The 19,355-nt window shown below is 56.6% G+C and overlaps 2 protein-coding genes across 11 annotated transcripts; one reads left to right on the top strand and one right to left on the bottom strand.

Moving 5' to 3' along the window:
* Window positions 1-6,973: 6,973 nt before the first annotated feature.
* On the bottom strand, window positions 6,974-12,338 carry LOC105064214 (gametogenetin-binding protein 1-like). The gene is given in 8 exon segments (XM_074348508.1): window positions 6,974-7,240; window positions 7,512-7,658; window positions 8,932-9,071; window positions 10,073-10,220; window positions 10,396-10,490; window positions 10,925-11,049; window positions 11,676-11,796; window positions 11,799-12,338. Coding segments are annotated over 8 exon segments (1,248 nt in total). The 5' UTR covers window positions 12,145-12,338; the 3' UTR covers window positions 6,974-7,114.
* Window positions 12,339-13,109: 771 nt separating this feature from the next.
* On the top strand, window positions 13,110-18,830 carry BAK1 (BCL2 antagonist/killer 1). Of its 10 annotated transcripts, none has more exons than XM_045512231.2 (8): window positions 13,110-13,368; window positions 14,386-14,484; window positions 14,874-15,205; window positions 15,315-15,415; window positions 16,378-16,513; window positions 16,855-16,998; window positions 18,107-18,287; window positions 18,413-18,830. In XM_045512231.2, exons 4-8 carry the CDS (start codon window positions 15,346-15,348, stop codon window positions 18,515-18,517), a joined length of 636 nt encoding a protein of 211 aa, XP_045368187.1. In that variant the 5' UTR covers window positions 13,110-13,368; window positions 14,386-14,484; window positions 14,874-15,205; window positions 15,315-15,345; the 3' UTR covers window positions 18,518-18,830. The 10 variants fall into 10 exon arrangements, with proteins under 10 accessions (XP_045368187.1, XP_045368186.1, XP_045368185.1 ...); XM_045512230.2 differs by having other exon boundaries at window positions 14,375-14,484; window positions 14,874-14,980; XM_045512229.2 differs by having other exon boundaries at window positions 14,375-14,484.
* Window positions 18,831-19,355: the final 525 nt, after the last annotated feature.

Genomic DNA, 19,355 nt, shown 5'->3' with positions numbered 1-19,355 from the left:
GGTGCGACTGACTCCACATGACTTCTTACCTGGGGGCTGGCTTATCCTCCAGCAAGTGTTCCGAGAGGAGTAGGTGGAACCTGTGTGGCCTTTTATAACTTAGCCTCCACATTACATAGTGTCACTCCCACTGTACTTTATTGATGGAGGTAGTCAGAGCCCTCCCAGATTCAAGAGAAGGACGTAGATCCCCCTCTCCCTGGGAAGAGTGCCAAAGGATGGGGCCATGTTTTAAAACTACCACAGGTGACATCTCAGAACAGGTCTCTCTCCTTGTGCTATCTGGGACTTCATAGGTTACAGGCCCTGGGGGAAACCAAGAGACCTTAAGCTGGCACCCATCCTACAGATTAGAAAACTGAGCTCCTGAGAATGCAAAACTTGGCCCTCAGCATCTGCCTCCATCCTGCCTGCTGTGACAGTGAAGGCCAAGGGTCCCTCAGGCCCTTACCCAAGGCAGGTGGGCAACCCAGAGAAGTGTGTGGGGGTGGTGGTGCATGTGCCCAAGAAGCATTTGAATACAAGCACGTGTGTGTACAAGGACTGGCATGCAGATGGACTTCGGAGGTTACTCCACCCGCTGGAAGATACTGTGCTCTGTTACCAAACACCCCTCCCCTAGCACCTAGGTTCTGCAAGTACAAAGGGAAAGTTGAGGCAGGACCACAGGGAGGAAAGGACTTCAGGAGGGAGGGGCCGAGTCAAGAGTGTGTCTAAGCAAGAAGGCTGGTGGGATGGGAGGGGCTGGGAGTCTGGTCCTGGGGTCTTGGCACAGGATTCAAGGCTCTCAAGAAGCTGATGACAGTCAATCATCAGAAACCATTGACAGCTTCCTGGTGGCACACAGAGAAGGCGGGGTGGGGGACTTTAGTGGTCAGGGAAGCAAGATAAATCCATGGTCCCCATCCCCTCCCCAAGCCAAGAGGTAAAGTGTCTCTTCAGTACCCTGCCTGTCCCCGCTGTCCCTGAAGCTGTTCAAGGCCTCAGCCCAACCTCACACCACTGTAGCCCAGAGCAAGGTGCTCAAGGCAGGCCAGTGTCCCATCTGCAGCAGATTTGCCACCCAGTCTCCCCCATCCCTCATCCATCCTTGCCAGGGCCCCTTGTTCACAGCTGGGCTCCCAACAGGCTCTCAAGAGAGATGTGTCGAATGAATGAGGCGTGAGTGCACGCTGGGGTTGGTAGTGGGCAGGGGTCTGCCCTGGCAGCTGTCCTTGCTCCTTTGCTGGGCCTCAGGGCAGAGTGGCTACTGCAGTGGCCCCTTGCCCACTCCAGAGGCCCACTCAGGCCCTCAGGCACTTACTGAGCTGTAGGACATGTCCTGAGCTGGGTGTCCCCGAAAGGAGGCAGCATATCAGAGGGGAAAGGACACTTCATTTCGGCCTGGTCATCTACCTGGCCTGGGGGGGGGGGGGCAGGTTTAGGGCCTATCTGGTAGAGCAGGGCACCACCTGCAGGAGAATCCCAGCAAGCAGATCGGGCTGGAAGGCCTGGGGAGGGCAGCTGAGCAGACCTCCATGCCCCAGGCCGTGCCAGGGCCTTGGACCTTCTCAGATGTCCGCTCACGCCCTCCCTTCCACTCCACAGTTCTACCTTCTCTCCGTTTCCTGCCTATCTCTCTGACTCCTGCTGGAGTACTTTTTTATTCACTATACTCATTCATTCATTTAAGCAATGTTTAAGGGTACTGGGAACGTACTAGTGAGGTTCGAGGCCTCAGGGACACAGCAGCAAATGAAACAGGCAACATTACCTGCCCCTGTGAAGCTTACGTTCCAGTTGGAAACCATAAGCACATAAACAAACTAAATATATGATATGTTAGATGATAAAAGTGCAGTTGGAAGAGATAGATGCTTTTTTTTTTTAAAGTAGGGTAGTAAAGACATACCCTCTGAGAATGTGACAGCTCATAGCTAAGGAAAGACCTCAAGGAGGTAAGGAAGTGAGTCATGTAAATTCCTAGGGGCAGAACCACCAACACAGAGGGAACAGGAAGTGCAAAAGCCCTGAGGCAGGAGTGGGCTGAGTGTGTGTAAGGAATAGCAAAGAGGCCAGTGTGGCCAGAGCACACAGAGAGAGAAGGAGGACAGTGAAGATGGCGTTGGAGACAGAGAGGGACTGGATGGTGAGGGGCTTCGTCAGGCCTTGGAAGGACCTGGCTCTCACTTGGGCGAAGGAGAGCCGTACAGGGCTTTGAACAAAAGATTTACACTTTATCTTTTTATTATTTTTTTTCCATCTGCTTAGTCGTTTGTTTGTTTTTAACTGTTTAGGGTTTTTTTTAGAGGATTTATGTTTTAAAATAACAGTAGCTTATGTTACCAAGTGCTTAATACATATCAGCCATTTTTCTAAAAACACTGAACAGGTATTAACCCATTTAATTCTCCCAAAAACCTTTATTAAAGATGGCAAAACTGATACTAGGAGGTCTCTACCCGCTGATGGTAGTGGCACCACCCTACCCACCAAGTTGTAACAAATCAAAACTGTCTCCAGACATTGTCAAATGTCTCCCAGCAGACAGACCTGCCCCAGCTGAGAACCACTGCCCAAGTGCCCTCCTGGACTGAATGAAGAGACCAGGAAAGAGGAGTCCAGGACGGTTCTGGCTGGGTCAGTGAGTTGGAAAGTGGGGTCTGGGTGCAGACTGGACACTTCCCCATCACCAGAAGGTCCCCCTGGCAGGCATGCCCTCCCCCCCTCACTTCCTCTGTCAAATTCCTCCTCCTCCTGCAAGCCCCAGTCACAAATGATGCCTCTTCCTTGAAGCTCCTGGATTTCCCACTGCTGGAATGACCTGCTCCCCGCTCTGTGCTGTCCAAACCTGTGTTCTAGCAGCATCGTCCTCTGGTTTTTACTGAAGGCCCCTGTTGTGCCCTCAGTCCTCCCACTGTGGATTTCATGAGGACGAGGAGGTGTTTTTTATCCATGGTCTCCAGACAGATTACATCAAATCACCTTCAGCAGAGGCAGCTCTGGCCCTCTGAGCATCACGGGGAACTGAAACTCCCTATGGTTCAGGGATTCCCCTAGGTGCGTGGCCATCCTTGTGGGGGGTGGGGTGAGAGGTGGACTGTCGTGGCCTGGACGCATTTACTGCGCACCTTGAGGCACATAGGCCCTGCAGGTGCCAAGTGCCTGCTCCAGCCACAGTTGCCCACGCATGACTGGCAGGCCCTCCCCGGACTCCAAGCCACAAGGCTGCCCCCTCCACCCTCTGGGCAGCGGAGAAAGGGGCTGGGGTGAGAGATTCCACCCGGTGAGACACTGGTTGACCACTGTGGGACAAGGCACCCCTTGTGGTAAAAACCTTCCCCAGCAACCCCCAGTACCCTTTACATAACAATAACAGCAGCCAGTGAGGCAACCTGCCCTCTTGTACCCCAGAAGCCTCTTAGGTGGCTTCCTTTGTGCTTTACCCTCACCCCTTACAGTCTCTTCCCTACTCCACAGCCCAGGAAGACTTTTAAAATGTAAACCACATCATGTCACTCCTCAGTCTGATAAAATAAACCCCCAAAACCCAGATCAGCAAAGAACATGATCTCCCTCTTTCTTCCTGATCTTACCTCCTCCTATTACTCCTCCTCCCACTCACTCCCCTCCAGCCACAATGTCTCCTTCCTATTCCTCAAACACTCCCTGCCTGCTCCTGCCTCAGGGCATTTGCAATTGCTGTTCCCTGTGCTGTAATTCCCTTCCCCAACATCCCCAGGGCTCCTGCCCTCATTTCCTGGTGGTCCCTGCTTCCACACGACCTCCTCAGGGAGGCCCTTCCCATCCCATCACTCTGTCTGAAACAGCATCCCATTAAGCAGCTTCCTTTCTCCTCGGCTACTTGTCAGTCCCTGAGACATGATCTGTTCACTGTCTACCTTACTAGCAATCAATCATAAATGCTCCACAAAGTAGAGATTTGCATGTCTAGTTCACTGCTCTATTCCCAGTGCCTGGAACAGGATGGAGTAGATGCTTAGTAAATATTTGATCCATGCCAGACAGCACTTCATTTAGCCCCCACGAGAAGCCTGTAACTTGCCCATCTCAGGGATGTAGAAAGTGAGATTCAGAGAGTTACGTAAGAGGCCTGCGTGCGGTCACAGGAGCTTGTCTGAGCCGAAGCCGCAGCTCCAACCCAGCTGAGTCTCCCCTCTGCCTCTCTGCTCCCCACCTCCTTTCCCACTTGGAAAATAATACAAGTGGTTCTGCCTTTCCCTCGCCCTGGAATAGGCAAGATTGGCAACTGATGACTCAAAACAGGGCCCAAGGTGGATTCTTCCACAAAGGTCCTGCCCAGGATCCCACAGGGAGAGATATTCTGCTGTCTCCCCAGGCAGGCAGGCCCACATTTCCCTGGGGCCACCCCCATGCTCCTTCCCCTCTGCACACCTCTTGCCTTTCAGCCACTGCTGTCCCCCAAATACCTTCAGAATGGATCCGGGGGCTGCTTTTCTCACATCCCCCCAGACATACAGTGAGAAAGAGACAGAGACATACGGAGAGAGGGGGAGAGGGAGGGGGGAACAGAGACCCACATGCAGTTACCAAAAGAGAGAGATGGAGAAAGATGGCAGAGAAGAGAGGGGCAGAGGCTTGGCAAGTTCTGACAACATGGCTCAACTTAAACCTACAGGACTGACCAGGGCCACTGCCAGCTCAATTGGCCCTTTTAAGTAAATTAGAGGCACCTTCACAGGGTTTCAGAGCCCTCTCACCCTTGAGCCAAGCGCCCTGCTGCAGGGTGCGGCCCGCACAGCAGTGCACGGCAGCCCTCCCCTGACTGTCCACACACCCACAAGGTGAAGACAGCTTTAAATGTCACCCAGTCCTCGGGTCAGACCCACAGACGCATCTGCAGCGTTCCCTCAAACACCATTCAGGAAGGCCTGGCCTCTCTCTGTGTGGGTGGGGAGCCTGAGCCCAGCCCTCTGTCCCTGCCCACTGGCCTTCCCCCACAGCAGGCCCCTGGGCCACTCGTGCCAAGCTAGGCCCATCCACAGAAACCAGCCCAGGACCCTTTGGGGCCGGCAAAAGGCCCTCAGGCCCACCCCACCCCTGTCCTGCTCCACCACCAGCAGCAACACTCCCAGCCTCACAGACCTTCCTCTCCATAGTTCATAGGGACCCCAGAGCCAGGTGGACGAGGAGGTGCCATGACCCTTGCTTAACATAAAGGGAAAGAGAGACTCTGCTCCCCTCACTCCCCAGCAGCCCCATACTTGACGGGTCCCAGGAAGAGGTGCTCCTGTCCCCGGGAGCTGAGGTGGCCTCGGAGTGGCCACCTGGCTCAGGTGGGCAGCCAAGGAGCCTGAGCTGCCAGCAGGGCCAGCCTCCCTGACCCATTGTGGTGCCTGCCTGTGCCCAGGAGCTGTTGGCAATGGGAGGTGCAGAGCTGCCTCCTGGAGGGCTCTGGGCCCAGGCAGCCTCCTCCAGCCAGGGCATGGCTGGCACCAGGTTTGGGGGCTTCTCAGGCAGGGGGAAGGCAGAGAAGTACCCTCTCCGTGGGGTCCATGAGGAGTGCTATGTCCATGCGGGGAACACCAGGGGTCCACGTGCAACCAGGGAGCGAACAGGCTGCCCTCCGAGGCCCCCACCCTTCCCAACAGCCAGCACTCTGGGAGGAAATAATCAGGGCACAGGTGAGTCATATGGTCACAAGGCTGCTTCCCAGCTGACTCAGAGGGACAGTCCAGATGGGCCCTTCCACCAGCCTCAGCTCAGAGCCTGAATCAAGGATTCCAGGGGGTGGGGCCTGACCAGGAAGCCCAGGAGAAAATAAAGCCTCAGCCCACCTGTGAATCACTAGCCCTCATCAACCCCAGTCCGGGGTAGGTGGGGGTGGTGGGGAGTGGTGGGGGGATGAGAGGCAGGGACTCCCACCTTCACTGGGCTGGGCGGAGCTGGGGCAGGAGGCCAGGTCACTGCAGTTTCCCTACCACCACCCCAAGCACTGATATCCATCCGACAACCAGCTGTTGTTATCAATTACAATAATTATTTGGAGTGGCCCCCATGTTCTGACATTGAACTTCAGCTCTGCCACAGGCTTCGGGTTGGACATAATGGGGGCCCCACAGAGAAGGCCAGACAAGCTGTAAACAGCAGTTGTGTTGATAAGAACTAGGGCAGTGGGAGCTCTCTCGCACACTTGTGCTGGAAGCTCAGAATGGGAGGGAAGGAACCAGGATCCTACCGGGACCCAGCAGGACCTCCTGGCAATAGCACCTCCTGGTGCCCAAGCCCAGCCTGGCCCTCCCACCCACTGGATACCCACAAAGCCAGGTATAAGGGTGAGCCCTTCCATGGCCAGTAAGGGCACAGCATTGTGCACCCCTAATGCAAGCCCATCCTTGTTTCTGGGATTTGGGCTTTCTAGATGTCTGGAACTCCCTCAGGCCGGGCTCCTCAGAGGTGCTCAGCACCAAGCATGGTAGCCTGGGCCATGACCAGGAACAGCAGGATAGGGTCCTGCCCCCAGCCCCTATAGCATGGGCCCTCCTCCATCAACCCCAGGGACCCCTCACACGCCCCCTATCCCAGCCCCAGAGGCAGGTCCCCATGGTCCCAGGGCTGCTTTCCTGGTTTTGTCCCTGTGCTGGCTGGGCAGCAACTTCCTCCTGGAGAATTCCCGGATCCTCCCTGTGAGGCCACAAGCCTGGCCTGGGAACTTAGGAGGGAGGGAGGCCAGGAACACTCCTACTGAGAGGGGCAGGCAGCAGGGGCTCCCTTGGCACTCTGAGCTACATGCCCTTCCTCACTCCCACCCCCATGTCAGGTGCACCAAACCTCCTGTCCTCCAGCTCAGATGCCCTACTGTGGCCCCTCCACTGGAACCCAGGGCTCTGCAGCCAGGGCAGCCTGGTGGCCCATGGGCAAGGACTAGGACTAGACTGAGACCTCTATAAACTAAGCTTATTCCTGGATTGAGGATGAGGGACGGGGTCCACAGACAGACAGCCCAAAAGGCCAAAGTCAAATTGGGTTTTATTAGTAACATCACAGGTCTGAGTCTGGTGACGGGACAGTCTGCTGGGCAGGCCCACTCTGCAGACACATGGACAACCATTTATCTTAAGACCCCTTGGCCCCAGGGGCTTCTTGATGTGCCCTAAGAAGCGGGGGACACATCCCTATGTGGGTTGCAGGGATCCGGGCAGGGCAGACTCAGGCCAGCACCAGGTTCACTCTCTGGGGGCCAGTTTCCCATCTCATCCATCTCCTCAAGGAGCAGGTGCTGGGGGGCAGAAGTGGGTGAAGGAAGATGACTTGGCATCTTTGAGCTCTCCCCTCCCTGCTCTGCATCCTCCCAGAACCTTTCCACCTACTCCCAGAGACAAGCACCCCAAAGCCCTTTCCAGACCCTCTCCCATGTGGACCCAGATCCACTATCCCTGAGCCACCTCCCTCCCTCCCATAAAATAGAGATACCCTCTCCCTCCAACTTGGGAGGGGTTCCCTGGAAGCCCTCGAGCCAGGCACCCCAACCAAGCCCTCCCTTCCCTCACCTCTGTCCTGGACATCACACCAATGGGGCTCTGCACCCTTCCCTCCAGCCTAGGATGGTGCTTCCACTGCCTCAGCACCCCTGCCCCAGGTCCCCAGCATTCCCCAAAGGCTGGGAGGCGACTTCCTTCCCCCTCAGCCTGGTATTCCTGAGGGCAGATAAGGAGAAAGCAGGGGTGGTGATGGACATGACCCCTGAAACACCCGCAGGAGGAAGACATTCTGGAGGCAGCTGTGTCCCCGTGAGGACTGAGCTGGGCCCCCACTTGCCATTACCCAGAAGCTCCCTAGGGGCCCCCAGCACTGCTCCGGCTACCCTAGGACTGTGACTCCTGGGAGCGGGGCAGCCTGGCTCAGGGGGCGGTTCTCGAGGGGAGGGGAAGCAGGAGGGAAGGGTGAGGAGAGATCCTTTCAGCGAGTAAAGGCAAAAGCAAGGGCCCTGCCAGAGCGACAATCAGTGTGATGCGGGGTGAGGTGGCCCAGCATGTTCCCCAGAGCACAGAGGGGAGCCCTGTGACTCATGCGGGCTCAGGACAATGGGAAGGCTGCCTCTCAATGTCCCAGAGGCAAGTATTTCTGGTGTTCACGACCCCAAGGGGGAGACGTAATCCCCGACACTAGAGTGCCCTTTGCAGCTGAAGGTCACACACTCTTCAGCTTATCAGATCCTCCAATGGTCCTCTTTTACAGGTAAAGAAACCAAGTCACAGAGCAAGTCAGTGCCAGAGCAGAGACTTCGACTAAAGACTTCGCTCTTCCTTTTGTAAGCGACACAGACTATCAGGGACAAAATTCCACTGAATGAAAGGATGAGCTGATGAATGAATAGAAGGATAAAAAGGACTTTGACACATTTGTCATCAACAGATCTGTCAATGTGCACTCAGAGAAGCTGGGACAGGCCCAACATATAAGGCCAAGGTCAAAGAGGGTGGGCCTGCGGGTAGTCCTTGCCCACGCCTCTGTGTGTTCGTGGGAGTAGGCATGACTGTGAACTGGAGGAGAAAACAGAGAAAGAGCAACATTATGTGACTGACAGAGGCACAGGAAAGCCTTAAAGCCACCTACACAAATCTCCTCATTGTAGAGATGAGGAAACTGAGGCCCAGAGAGGGGAAGACACTTGCCCAAGGCCACACAGCAGAAGGATGGCAGTTAAGCCTTAAATATGGACATCTGGACTCGAGGTCAAATGACAGACTGATGGAGAAGTGTGTGTGCAGGGGGTCAGGACCTCCTCTGCACTCTGACAGCACCACCCCCAAGAAGGAATTATGCCTTTCACACCCAGCAGTGGAGGGTTGGTGGAGGGAGGGGTGATGCTGGAGCCAGGCCCAGGGGCCTGAGAAGATAGGAGGTCTCCAGCCCCACTTTCCCCAGTGCCCTCAGGCAGGGTGTGGTAGTTGGATGGGCCAGGCACACCTGGCTGTCCACAATGCCTGCCTCCTCCAGGGTGATCTCCTGCTGGTCCAGCAGCTCCTGGCCCTCATGGCCACCCATCTTCCAGAGGCAGGACTCCCGTTGTACTACCGGAAGCTTCTTTAACTCCAACTCCACAAAACCTGAGAGCCAGAGAGATGGGCATGGGACAGGCAGGAGAAGGGTGGAGCAACCTGATGAGGATTGAAGGAAGAGGAGGTGGCTCCGGCTCTCCAAACCTCACCGCAGCCTGTGCAGCCCCTGGTCACCCCCAGCCATAGCCCTTTCTTCATCCCCGGAGCCAGCCAGATGCCACCTCCCTACCACCCTGCCTTTCTCAGGAAACTCACTTTCCATGGGCTCTCTCCTGCCAGTATGAGTGTAAGTCTCTTTCCCTACCTCCTGGGGAGAGCATGCGAGGGCCAGACATCTGCCCCCACCCCCACCTGGCCCACTCCAGCCACCAACTTCAGAGCACGGATCTGAAACCACCCAAACCCCCTGGGTTCGAGTTCCAGCTCTGCCACTTACTAGCTGTGTGAGCTTGGACAAGTTTTATTTAACCTCTCTGTGCCCCACTTTCCTCAGAGTGAAGCAGAGACTGTAACAGGACCTACCTCAGAGTTATAATGCATTACTTCATGAAAAGTGCTTAAAAGAGGGTTTGGCCCATAGTAATGGCTATGAAAATGTCAACAGTGATGTTATCGTAATATGTGACTATCACTAGGCCATCTGCTCACCATGTCTGGGCAGCAAGGGAGCTGTAATGGGAGAGTGGGCCCTCTGGGGCACTGTCACAGCAGTGCATGATGCGTGATGGGAAAACTAGGGATGGAGGTGGCCAGTGAAAGAGGGAGAATTCCGGGCTGGGACTGGGTAGTGCTTGAGGAACTGGAGTCCCAGTCAACCCCCCACCCCCACCCCGGCAGCCTCCCAAACCCTGAGGGAGGAGGACACTAGCTAAACCTAGCCTGACCTCCAGACCAGCCACACACTGGTCCCCGAGCTCGAGTGGTCATCTTAGGTCTTCTGGTGCCACCTGGTGGTAAGAACTGGTATCGCACCCATGAGCCACAGGCCAAAGTGGGACTCCCTCCACCTGGGGACTGATTGGGCGGGGAGGTGGGGGCACCACACTTACCTACTGTATCTGTCGACCCAAAAGTCTTATGCAGCGGCGACTGGAGGGTGACAATGTCTGGGACACAGAGCTTGAATGAGCTGTCCTCTTCCTCCATTTCCTCTTCCTCATCTTTCTCCTCGTGGGGCAAGACTTCCTTGAGAGGAAACTGAGGGTGTGCCCCGTCAATGAGCAGGTCAGGGGGCAGGGCCCCAAGCCCGCACCCCAACCCAAAAACAGAAAGCAGGAGGGAACAACAGCTCCCAAAGGGTTAAGAAAGATGACTGCTCCCCTGAGACCCTAGGCAGGCCTCACCCCCGCAACCAGAGCCTAGCCCCACGGACCTTGGCCATGGCCGATTTCTGAAGCTGCTTGTACAAGCTGAGGAGGCAGTTCCAGGGAGTTGTCCCTACTTTCGAGGAGGCCAACCCGAGGTCTCCTGTGGAGAGGTAGGGGTCACTGACAGGCTGACAGCAATGAGAGGCGGCCCAGGCCCAAGCCCAGGTGGGCAGTGACACAGGGAGGGCCAAGCTGAAGGTGAGGTTTCCTTGTTTTCATTAGCAAACACCTGCTATGTGCCAGGCACAGTCCCAGGCATTCACAAAGAACTTCTCGTTTCATCCTTGCAACTGCCCTCTGAGATAGGTACTGTTATATTACCATTTTATAGATGAGGAACTGAGACACAGAAAGGTTGAGTGACTTGCTGCCATCACACAGCTTGGCCTAGTGGAGTAGGAATTCAAACGCAGCCTGCTTCCAGCATTCCCTCAAACTGCCCTGTGTCCTCCCAGGCCCCACAGCCCTGGGGAGTCCTAGAGGAAGATGGTCTGTTTCTGGCATCTCCCTCACGCCTGTGGCCACCACACTCACCATTAAGAAGACACTCCTCCTCCTCCTCCTCCTCCTCCTCCCTGGTAAAGGCCTCGGGGCTGACTGCCAGTGGCCCCATGGCCCTTTGCAGGCATCCTTGCTCCAAGGCTTGGGCAAAGTGGCCCCTAATCCCAAAGCATAGTCAGATGCAGGTGGCAGGTGGAGCCCAGAGATGTGGTGAAGGCCCCCAGCCCCTCCAGCCCCCTAAGGCTCTCACACAAGCCCAGCTCAGCCTCCTCCATCCTCCTGTTCCCAACGACTCCCTGCTGTGCCCTCTGGGGTCTTCATCACAGAGGTGGGTATCTGTCTCCAATAACAGGGTGAGGAGAGGGGTGGGGAGCAGAGGGAGAAGTGGGCCCCCTTCCTCACCAGGGTGGGCACCAAGTCCACATGGGAGTGGGAACCAGGTAGGAGAGAGTGAGGAGGGAAGGCAGGGAGGAGTGGGGCCCGGAAAGGAGCCCTTCCCAGTCCCTGGCCTGTCCCCCTTTCCTTTCGGTGCCTCCATCCATAACCCCTCACTTGTGGGAAGACCCCCATCTCTGCCTCCAACAGCCCCGAGCTCCCCTCCAACCATGATGTGTCCATCCATTCCCCACCCAGTCCTCTGCCCATCCAAGGAGTCTGTTCCTGGTCCATCCCCATTCTGGGTCCTCCCATCCAGGTCCACATCCTTCTCTCTTCTTACATCCAGGCCTCGCCCCAGTACCACCATCCGAGGCTCCTTCCCACAATCCACAGCCCAGCTCCTCACCTGTCTGAGGTCCCAGTATCCCCTAAGGCCTTCCCTGCTGCTTCCTCCTCCTCCTCATCTTCCCTCTCCTCCAACTCAAACAGGTTGCCCAGCACCTCCTGGCTTCCCCTGGGCAGGACGACTTCACCTCTGCACCCTGGGCCACGACCCTCAGGACCTCCATGGGGGTGGGGGTCTGGGGCCCTGCATCCCCCATCCCAAGCCTTGAGGGATCGGGCTGTGATAGGGCCACAGAGAGGGTATAGGGCAGCACGGCGGATGGCCTGGACTCCTTCCTCCCTGCTCCTCCCTGGTGGTCAGTTATCAAGGGGATGGCGTCCTGCTCTGGCAAGGGGAGTGCCCGACCCCCTAACAGGGCCTTGTCTGAGCTCTTTGGGCTGCCCTTGCTCCCCACCAGGCTATGGAAAAGGCAGAGCATGGAGGAGTGGCCCCAAATTCTGGATCGAGGGGTTGGAGCTGGGGTCTCCATCTTGAGAAGGACCTGAGTCAGAGGGAAGGGCTGTAGCAGCCACCTCAGGACCAACTGCTTAAGAATAGAAGGTTTTCAAATTAAAACCTCCAGTTGAAAACTTCCAGGAGTTCTAGAAGGCAAAGGTGGGGGTGGGGTATGGTAGGGGGGATTTGGCTGGGGGCAGAATGTGCAGGGGGCAATGAAGCAGGGGAAGGAGGCCTGGGGAGCCAGCCTGAGCGGGGCAGTTGGTGAGGCTCCAGGAGACACAGGGGTAGGGGGCAGAGGAGGTTGGGGAACCCCGAATCAGAACGGGGCAGGGGCACTCACCCCTCTCCGCTAGGCCTGTCCTTCCCTGGCTGTGGCTGCTTTTGTCCTTGAGGGCCATTCCCCGAGGCCAGAGAGTATCTGTCCTCCCTCTTGTCTCCCTCTCAGCATCCAACTTGCACGTGCCCAGTTTGTAGCACAGACCCTGTGTTTTCATCTCTGTTTACCTGACTATCACCTTCAAGATTTTTACCTCCGGACACCACCAAGGTGCTTGGTACATGGGTCTTAATTGCACGTTGAATCTCAATTTAGTATTATTATTATCCCCCACCTACAGCCCCGATTATAAAACCAGCTCAGTGACCTGGGGAGAGGTTCCTTAAACCAGCCTCCTAAGCCTCAGTCTATCCATCTGTAAAATGGGTGTAGGCTAAGTACCTACTTCCATAGGTTGTTGAGAGGATTCTGTGAGACAGTAGTTCCTAAAGAGCCTGGCACACAGTGGTGCTTAAGAAACCTCACCATCCTGGCTTTTTTTTATTAATATTGATGACGGAAGTGGGGAAAAGACCAAGGATGAGGGCTGGGAATCAGTGGTGGGGAAAGCAGTGGGGGAGGGGGAGACACTCCTCCCAGGTGGGAGCAGCTCTCTCGCCAGGGAGCCGAGACCAGACCTAGCCCAAGGCTTAGGCTGGTGCATCCGCATCCGGCGGCCACAGAGCAACTTCCTCTAGAGGGAGCTGATTGAAGCAGGGAGTTGCCGGCACCTCTATGATCACCGAAGCCTTGCGGGTCCCCAGGGCCGCGCCAGGACAAGCAGAGGCTGCATCCGGACACCAGGAATTCACTGACGCCCGTTCCGGGAAGCCAGGCCTGGGTACCTTACCCTTGGGAGCAGCCACTGGCCCCTCAGGATCTCCGGCCTCCGCCCTGCTGAGCGATCCCGGGCCAGGGCCAGGGCTAGGGTCCAGGCAGGTAAGCGGGAGGGTCCTGCCCATCCTCCCTGCTCTCTGAAACCTAGGCCCAGGGTGAGGCAGGGAACCCTTAGGGGGCCCGGTGGGGAGGGGGAGGCCTCAAGGCTTATCTGGGCAGCTCTGCCAACCCCTGCTGGGGGCCTGATCCAGTCAGGGCTCCCTCTGGCTGCCATACAGACAGCTTCCCCTCTTGCTCTGGCCCTGGGTGCCAGAGAATCGGGTGCCAAAGAACCAAGTTCTTGAGCAATCTGGGGGATGGGAGTGGAGGTCAGAGCCAAGGTCAAGGGCAGGGGGAGAACTTTTATAGCGCTTCCTGCTGCCCCAGGAGTCCTAACACTAGGTCTGCAAGTCAAGCCAGGCAGCTCCCCCTGGGAAATAGCCTGGGCCCAGCAAACCCAGCAGGTGGGGTACAGTGGACGGCCCCCTACCAGGAAGTCAGGCCACTCGGATGAGGGTAGAGGCAGACCCAGGTAGGCACAGGCCCCTGGCCCTGGGGGCTGTTTCTAGTCTCCACCTTCATCCCAGAATTAAGTCCCAGGGGTAGTGATTGAGGTGCAGTAGGTAACCCCCCAGCCCTGCGGTCCTGGGGGCACCAGGCTTCAGGGACCAGGGGAGAGAGGAGGACACCTTGTTCAGGAAGAAGTAGTTGGGATGGGGGTGTGCCAGGCAAAGGTCTATTTTAATGAGGCCAGGCACCCAGGGGTGGAGGAGGGGAGGATCTGCCTTCCCCCGTCCCTGCCCTGAAAGAGTGGAAGGGTGGAGAACACAGAGGGACCGCCCCCCCCCCACCCTTCTCTGGGGCACTTTCAAAAATGGCCCCAGGCCTGAGAGGGAAGAGAGTGGGGGAGGGCACACAGGTCCTCCCAGGGAGGAGGGAGCAGCTGTGCTTGGCCCCAGGAAGGGCTGGGCCCTCCCCAGGGATAGGAGGAGGGGGTTTCCCACCCGGGTGGTGGAGGCAGCCTTGGGGTGGGGGGAAATGAAGGGGGTGCAAACTGAAAGTGAAACAGCTTATGTCCAGGAAATACACCCTCTGTGGACGCTGTACAGAGCAGACCAGAGTTGTGGCCAGAACTGGGCAAAAGAGGAAAACAGAGGCTGGAGACAGGAGAGCAAGGAGGTACATGTGTGAGACAGGTTGGGGGGCTGGGAAGAAGGTTTCCTCAACTACCTGCCACGCAGGAATGGGAAGAGCACAGGTGGGACTCAAACAGGGAAAGTTGCCCTGGAAGGGACACCCTCTGAGGTTCACAAACTGGAAAATAAGTCTGAAATGAGTGTTAAGTGGAGGATGGACTCATGGAAATTCAGATAATCAACCTGATGCCTTGACTAGCTATGTGGCCTTGGGCACTAACTTCTTTGTGCCTCACCTTTCCCACCTATAAAATGGGCATGCCAGCGCTTACCCTGCCAGGTTACTGTGCTCTTTCCATGTCCAGCCCCCCCGGGGAGTACACATACATACGTGGTAGAAGCATACCACAGGCACTCAGGAAATGTTTGCAGCTAACAGGCCTGAGCTGGAAAACAGGTGTGTTCTGACTAGCCAAGGGGAAGTGAGACCTTCAAGGACAGCCTTCATGGGTCATTGGCTGGAAGGTGGCAAGTCTGCGGTAAGCATGTGCTGGGTAAGGTGCAGGAGGCCCTGGGAGCAGCAGAAGGAACCCCAGCCTCTGAAACTAGCCTCCCTGGCCCAGGAGTGGGGTGAAATGCAACTAGAGATCCCCTAGGGCACTGTAGCAGCACCCCTCCTCCCGGCTGATCCCTGGGTGGGAATTTTGGCTGCCTGGCTTTTCTCACCCCCAGTGCCCCTTGAAGAGCTGCCAGTGTAATTCTCAGTAAGTTCTTAGGGCGGTGGGGTCTTTGGGGAATGGGGGCCCCCTTCCCTCCATGTGGCTGAAGAAACCTCTGTTCCCCATCTTTGCTTTTTCTCACCCATCCCCACAGGCTAACACTGCCCTCCACCAGGACCTGAGGAATGGCATCCGGACAAGGTCCAGGTCCTCCCAGGCAGGGGTGTGGAGAACCTGATCCCTCCTCCACTTCGGGTGAGGGTCTTTGTCCCCTCGCCCATCCCATGACCACCAGAGTTGTCTGTGAGGATTGAGAGAGCAGATGTGGATAGGCCAGGCGGGAATGAAAGGCAGGCTTGCCTGCCTCAGTTTACTCACCTTGTATAAAGGAGAAAAGCATCTCCCTACCCAATGCAGGCAGCCCGTCAGGCTCAGAAGCTGGACTGCAGTCAAGATTAAGCCCTGAGAATGGGGGGAGTCTTGGTGGGAGGAGGGGTGGGAGGTTTTGAGGCTGGGAGGGGTCAGGGAGGGAGCATGAGATGGGCACAGTGCCCTCCCAGGGCAGCTGGGCAGGGTGGGGTGAGGAGGAGGAAAGAAGGGCGTGGCGTGGCTGTCCTATCCCTGCAGTGGGAGAAATAAGGAAGTCAACGGGCTTATCACCAAGTCAGGTCTGCTAAACAGGGAACGGGGTTGTTACAACTTTGGGGAGGAAGTAAGATGGCTGCTCTGTTCCCTGTTCCAAGGGGACCATCAGGGAAGCCTGCAGCTCACAGCCCACCCCAAGTTCTTCCCTGGACTTTGGGTTCAGTCCCAGGTTTGTCACTATCTCTCGATGTGGTTTTTCTGGGCCTCAGGCTACAATTTCAAATTTGGTTTCCCACATTCCCTAAGCCATAAGGGCTGGGTGCCTTGTACACACTAAAATGAAGTCAGGGACCCAAGTGCCAGGGATTCCGTCCTGTCTATACTGCTCCCTCCAGCTGTATGGCCTTGTGCAAGTTACATAAACACTGTGCCTCAGTTTCCCCATCTGTAAACTAGGGATCAGCTACTTCACAAGACTGTTGTGAGGATGAAATGAAAAGTGCCAGAAGACTACTCTGCACAGAGTAAGCACTAGGTGTTAACTAAGGACCAGAAGAGAGACACTTTTGTCCACAGGCAGAGTGAATCATCCCCAGAGCACTTCCTCCCTGACTCCCAGCTTTGATCCTCAGAGGAGCAGGTAGCCCGGGACACGGAGGAGGTTTTCCGCAGCTACGTTTTTTACCGCCATCAGCAGGAGCAGGAGGCTGAGGGGGCAGCTGCGCCCACCAACCCAGAGATGGACACCTTGCCCCTGGAACCTACCAGGTGAGCAGCAGGTCCCTGGGCCCACAGGGAAGTGGAGGCTTATTTGGGGTCCCCATGCAGGTCTTGGGAGCTGGAAGGCCTGGAGGGGTCTTGCACTTCTCCCACTGCTGCTCCTTGTTCAACTGGGGCTCCCACACCCATCCGGGACCTTGCACCCTTTTTAGCATATGCCTGCCCCTTGTCCTTGGGCCCAGCCTTTATGTTTGAGAACACTCTCAGGACCTCTAAGGAGGGGTGCACAAGGCCAAGGGCATCTCAGGCAGAAGCCCTTTGCCATGAGCCCGGGCCCCAGTGCTAACTAACCTGCTTGCCAGCTCACCTGCTGCCTCCTGTCCCTCCAGCACCATGGGGCAGGTGGGTCGCCAGCTCGCCATCATCGGGGACGACATCAACCGGCGCTACGACTCAGAGTTCCAGGCCATGTTGCAGCACCTGCAGCCAACAGCAGAGAATGCCTACGAGTATTTCACCAAGATTGCCTCGAGGTAACTTCGGCCACTGCCTCTCCATTGCGCTGTCACCACCGTGCTGTGCCCTGCCCATGGGATGGGATGACGCTTCTCTGTCACTGTCAGGAGACGTGTTTGTCATCCCTGTGTCTGCTGTTAATTCACGTGTGGCCTTGGGCCCCTGTCTCTTCCTCTCTCTAGGCTCAGGCTCTTCATCTCTGGTGTATAAGGTTACATCCCTTGTAAGCTCTGGCATTTGACCCATTAGATCAGGACTATGGAGGGGCTCAGGTGGGGATGGCCCCAGAGCCCCCCAGCCCAGTTGGGACACAGCTGTCCTTTGGATTTGGAACATTTCACACCAAAGATGGTAAGGTTGCTGGACCTGGCTTCAGCCTACCAGGTTCTGGAAATGGCTTCCAGATGGTATAATCTGGTGTCAGAGAGGCAATCTGCAGTTAAAGAGACCAACTGCCTGGGTCAAATCTCAGCTTTGCCTGCCACTTACTGGCTTTGTGAAACTTTCTAACCTTCAGTTTCCTGGTCCGTAAAATAGGGGAAATATGTTTTGAACAGTGTCCACACTTAAAGGTGTTAGCCATTGTCATCACCTGGGTAAGGAGGTCAGCCTTGGGGTAGATTCGAGGCTGAGGGTGAAGGCATGAGTAGGCAATAGATTTAGAATTGGTGCTCAGGGCTGAAACATCCTGCCTGTGTCCTTAGAGGCCACCACCCACTCTGCTGTGATTCCAGGACCTGTCCTAACCTCTTCTGTCCTTTTCTCTCTGCTGTCCCTCGGGCTGCCAGGCCAGCAGCAGCACCCACAGGTAATCTCCCTGCTGCCTCTGTCCACCGCTCTGTCCTCCACGCTCTCTGCGCCCCTTTGTGCCCCCAGCACTTGGGCCACACCCCCAGCAGCAGCAGCCCACTTCTATGCCCTCTTAGCTTTCTCCTTTCACAGAAACTCAGGCTCTTCCCAAATTGAGGCCAAGCTGGGGCAGCCTCTGCTGCCTCGATTCACAGCTAAGCCATTTTGCTTTCCAGCTGGTGGGGGGCAGGGAACGTCCAAAGAGATGGGAGAGGAAAAGCAGGCTGAAGGGCCCTCTGGGGTACTCCACTGACTGTGTTGACGCTCTGTCCCCAGCCTGTTTGAGAGCGGCATCAACTGGGGCCGAGTGGTGGCTCTCCTGGGCTTCGGCTACCGCCTGGCCCTACATGTCTACCAGCGCGGCCTGACTGGCTTCCTGGGCCAGGTGACCCGGTTCGTGGCCGACTTCATGTTGCATCACTGCATTGCCCGGTGGATCGCGCAGAGGGGTGGCTGGGTGAGTGCCCAAGCATTGATGACCGCCTCCCTGCTGCTGGGACCACCCCTCTCACAGCCCCACCCTGGTCCCAGGGCACTGTACACCTGCCAGCCCCTTTGTGACCACTCTGTCTCTCTTGGCAGGTGGCGGCCCTGGACTTGGGAAATGGCCCCATCCGCAACGTGCTGATAGTTCTGGCCGTGGTTTTGTTGGGCCAGTTTGTGGTACGAAGGTTCTTCAAGTCATGACTCCCAGAGGGGCCCTTGGGGATCCTGAGACCCCTGCATGGACTTCGGCCCAGCCTTCTCCCCTCACCTCTTCCCCTGCCGGGGTCCCCCCCATTAAGAGTACAGAAGCTTTAGCAAGTGGACACTTCAACTTTGGAGGGCCCCTGCCCAGAGATCTGTCAGGCTGCAGGGTGCCCCAACATTGCATGGTGCTAATAGGCCCCCTCTCAGAGAGGGGCTGTGGCCTCCTCCCTTAGCTCTCTGGGACCCCCTGTGCCCTGTCTGCTGGGCATTAGGGAGATTGATAACTTGGGGATACAAGAGGCTGGGAGCCACTTCTCCCCAAGGAATTGTCAACAGTTTTAGCTTTTTATAATACCCTTGGGAGGACACACCCACCCCAGCCCCATTCCTACCACTCTGCCCAAGGCCAGGATGTCTGGGGTGTGGGGGTTAGTAGCCCTACCCCTCCCCAGGATTCAGCTATTCTGGAAGGTCAGAGCTTGAGAACTGGGCCTGGAACCCAGTCCTGGCCCTTCCTAAGCATCATGTCCCCCAGGGCAGGACTGGTGGGGACAAGGTCCTGCCCAGCTTCCTCTCCCTCACATTCCTCCTCCACCATTGCCTTTCAGTTGGACTCTCAGGGATTCTAGGGTGTGGGTGGAGTCAGGGTGCAGACCAGAGCTGCCTGAAATTATTCATCAGCACCTGCCAAGCCTGCCTTCTGAGATCCTCCTCTCCCCTCTTCCCCTCACCTATTACCACTTGCTCCTGCTCCATTCACTACCAGTGAAGCTCGCCCCACCCCTATCACTCCAGATAAGGAAGGTGGGGGTCTTGGGTGAGTGGGGTGCTGACA

The sequence above is a fragment of the Camelus bactrianus genome, chromosome 20 (genome assembly GCF_048773025.1).
Source record: "Camelus bactrianus isolate YW-2024 breed Bactrian camel chromosome 20, ASM4877302v1, whole genome shotgun sequence".
Classification (NCBI taxonomy): domain Eukaryota; kingdom Metazoa; phylum Chordata; class Mammalia; order Artiodactyla; family Camelidae; genus Camelus; species Camelus bactrianus.
Note: the sequence above shows the minus strand (reverse complement) of the source record. Positions and strands in the feature narration are given on the sequence as shown.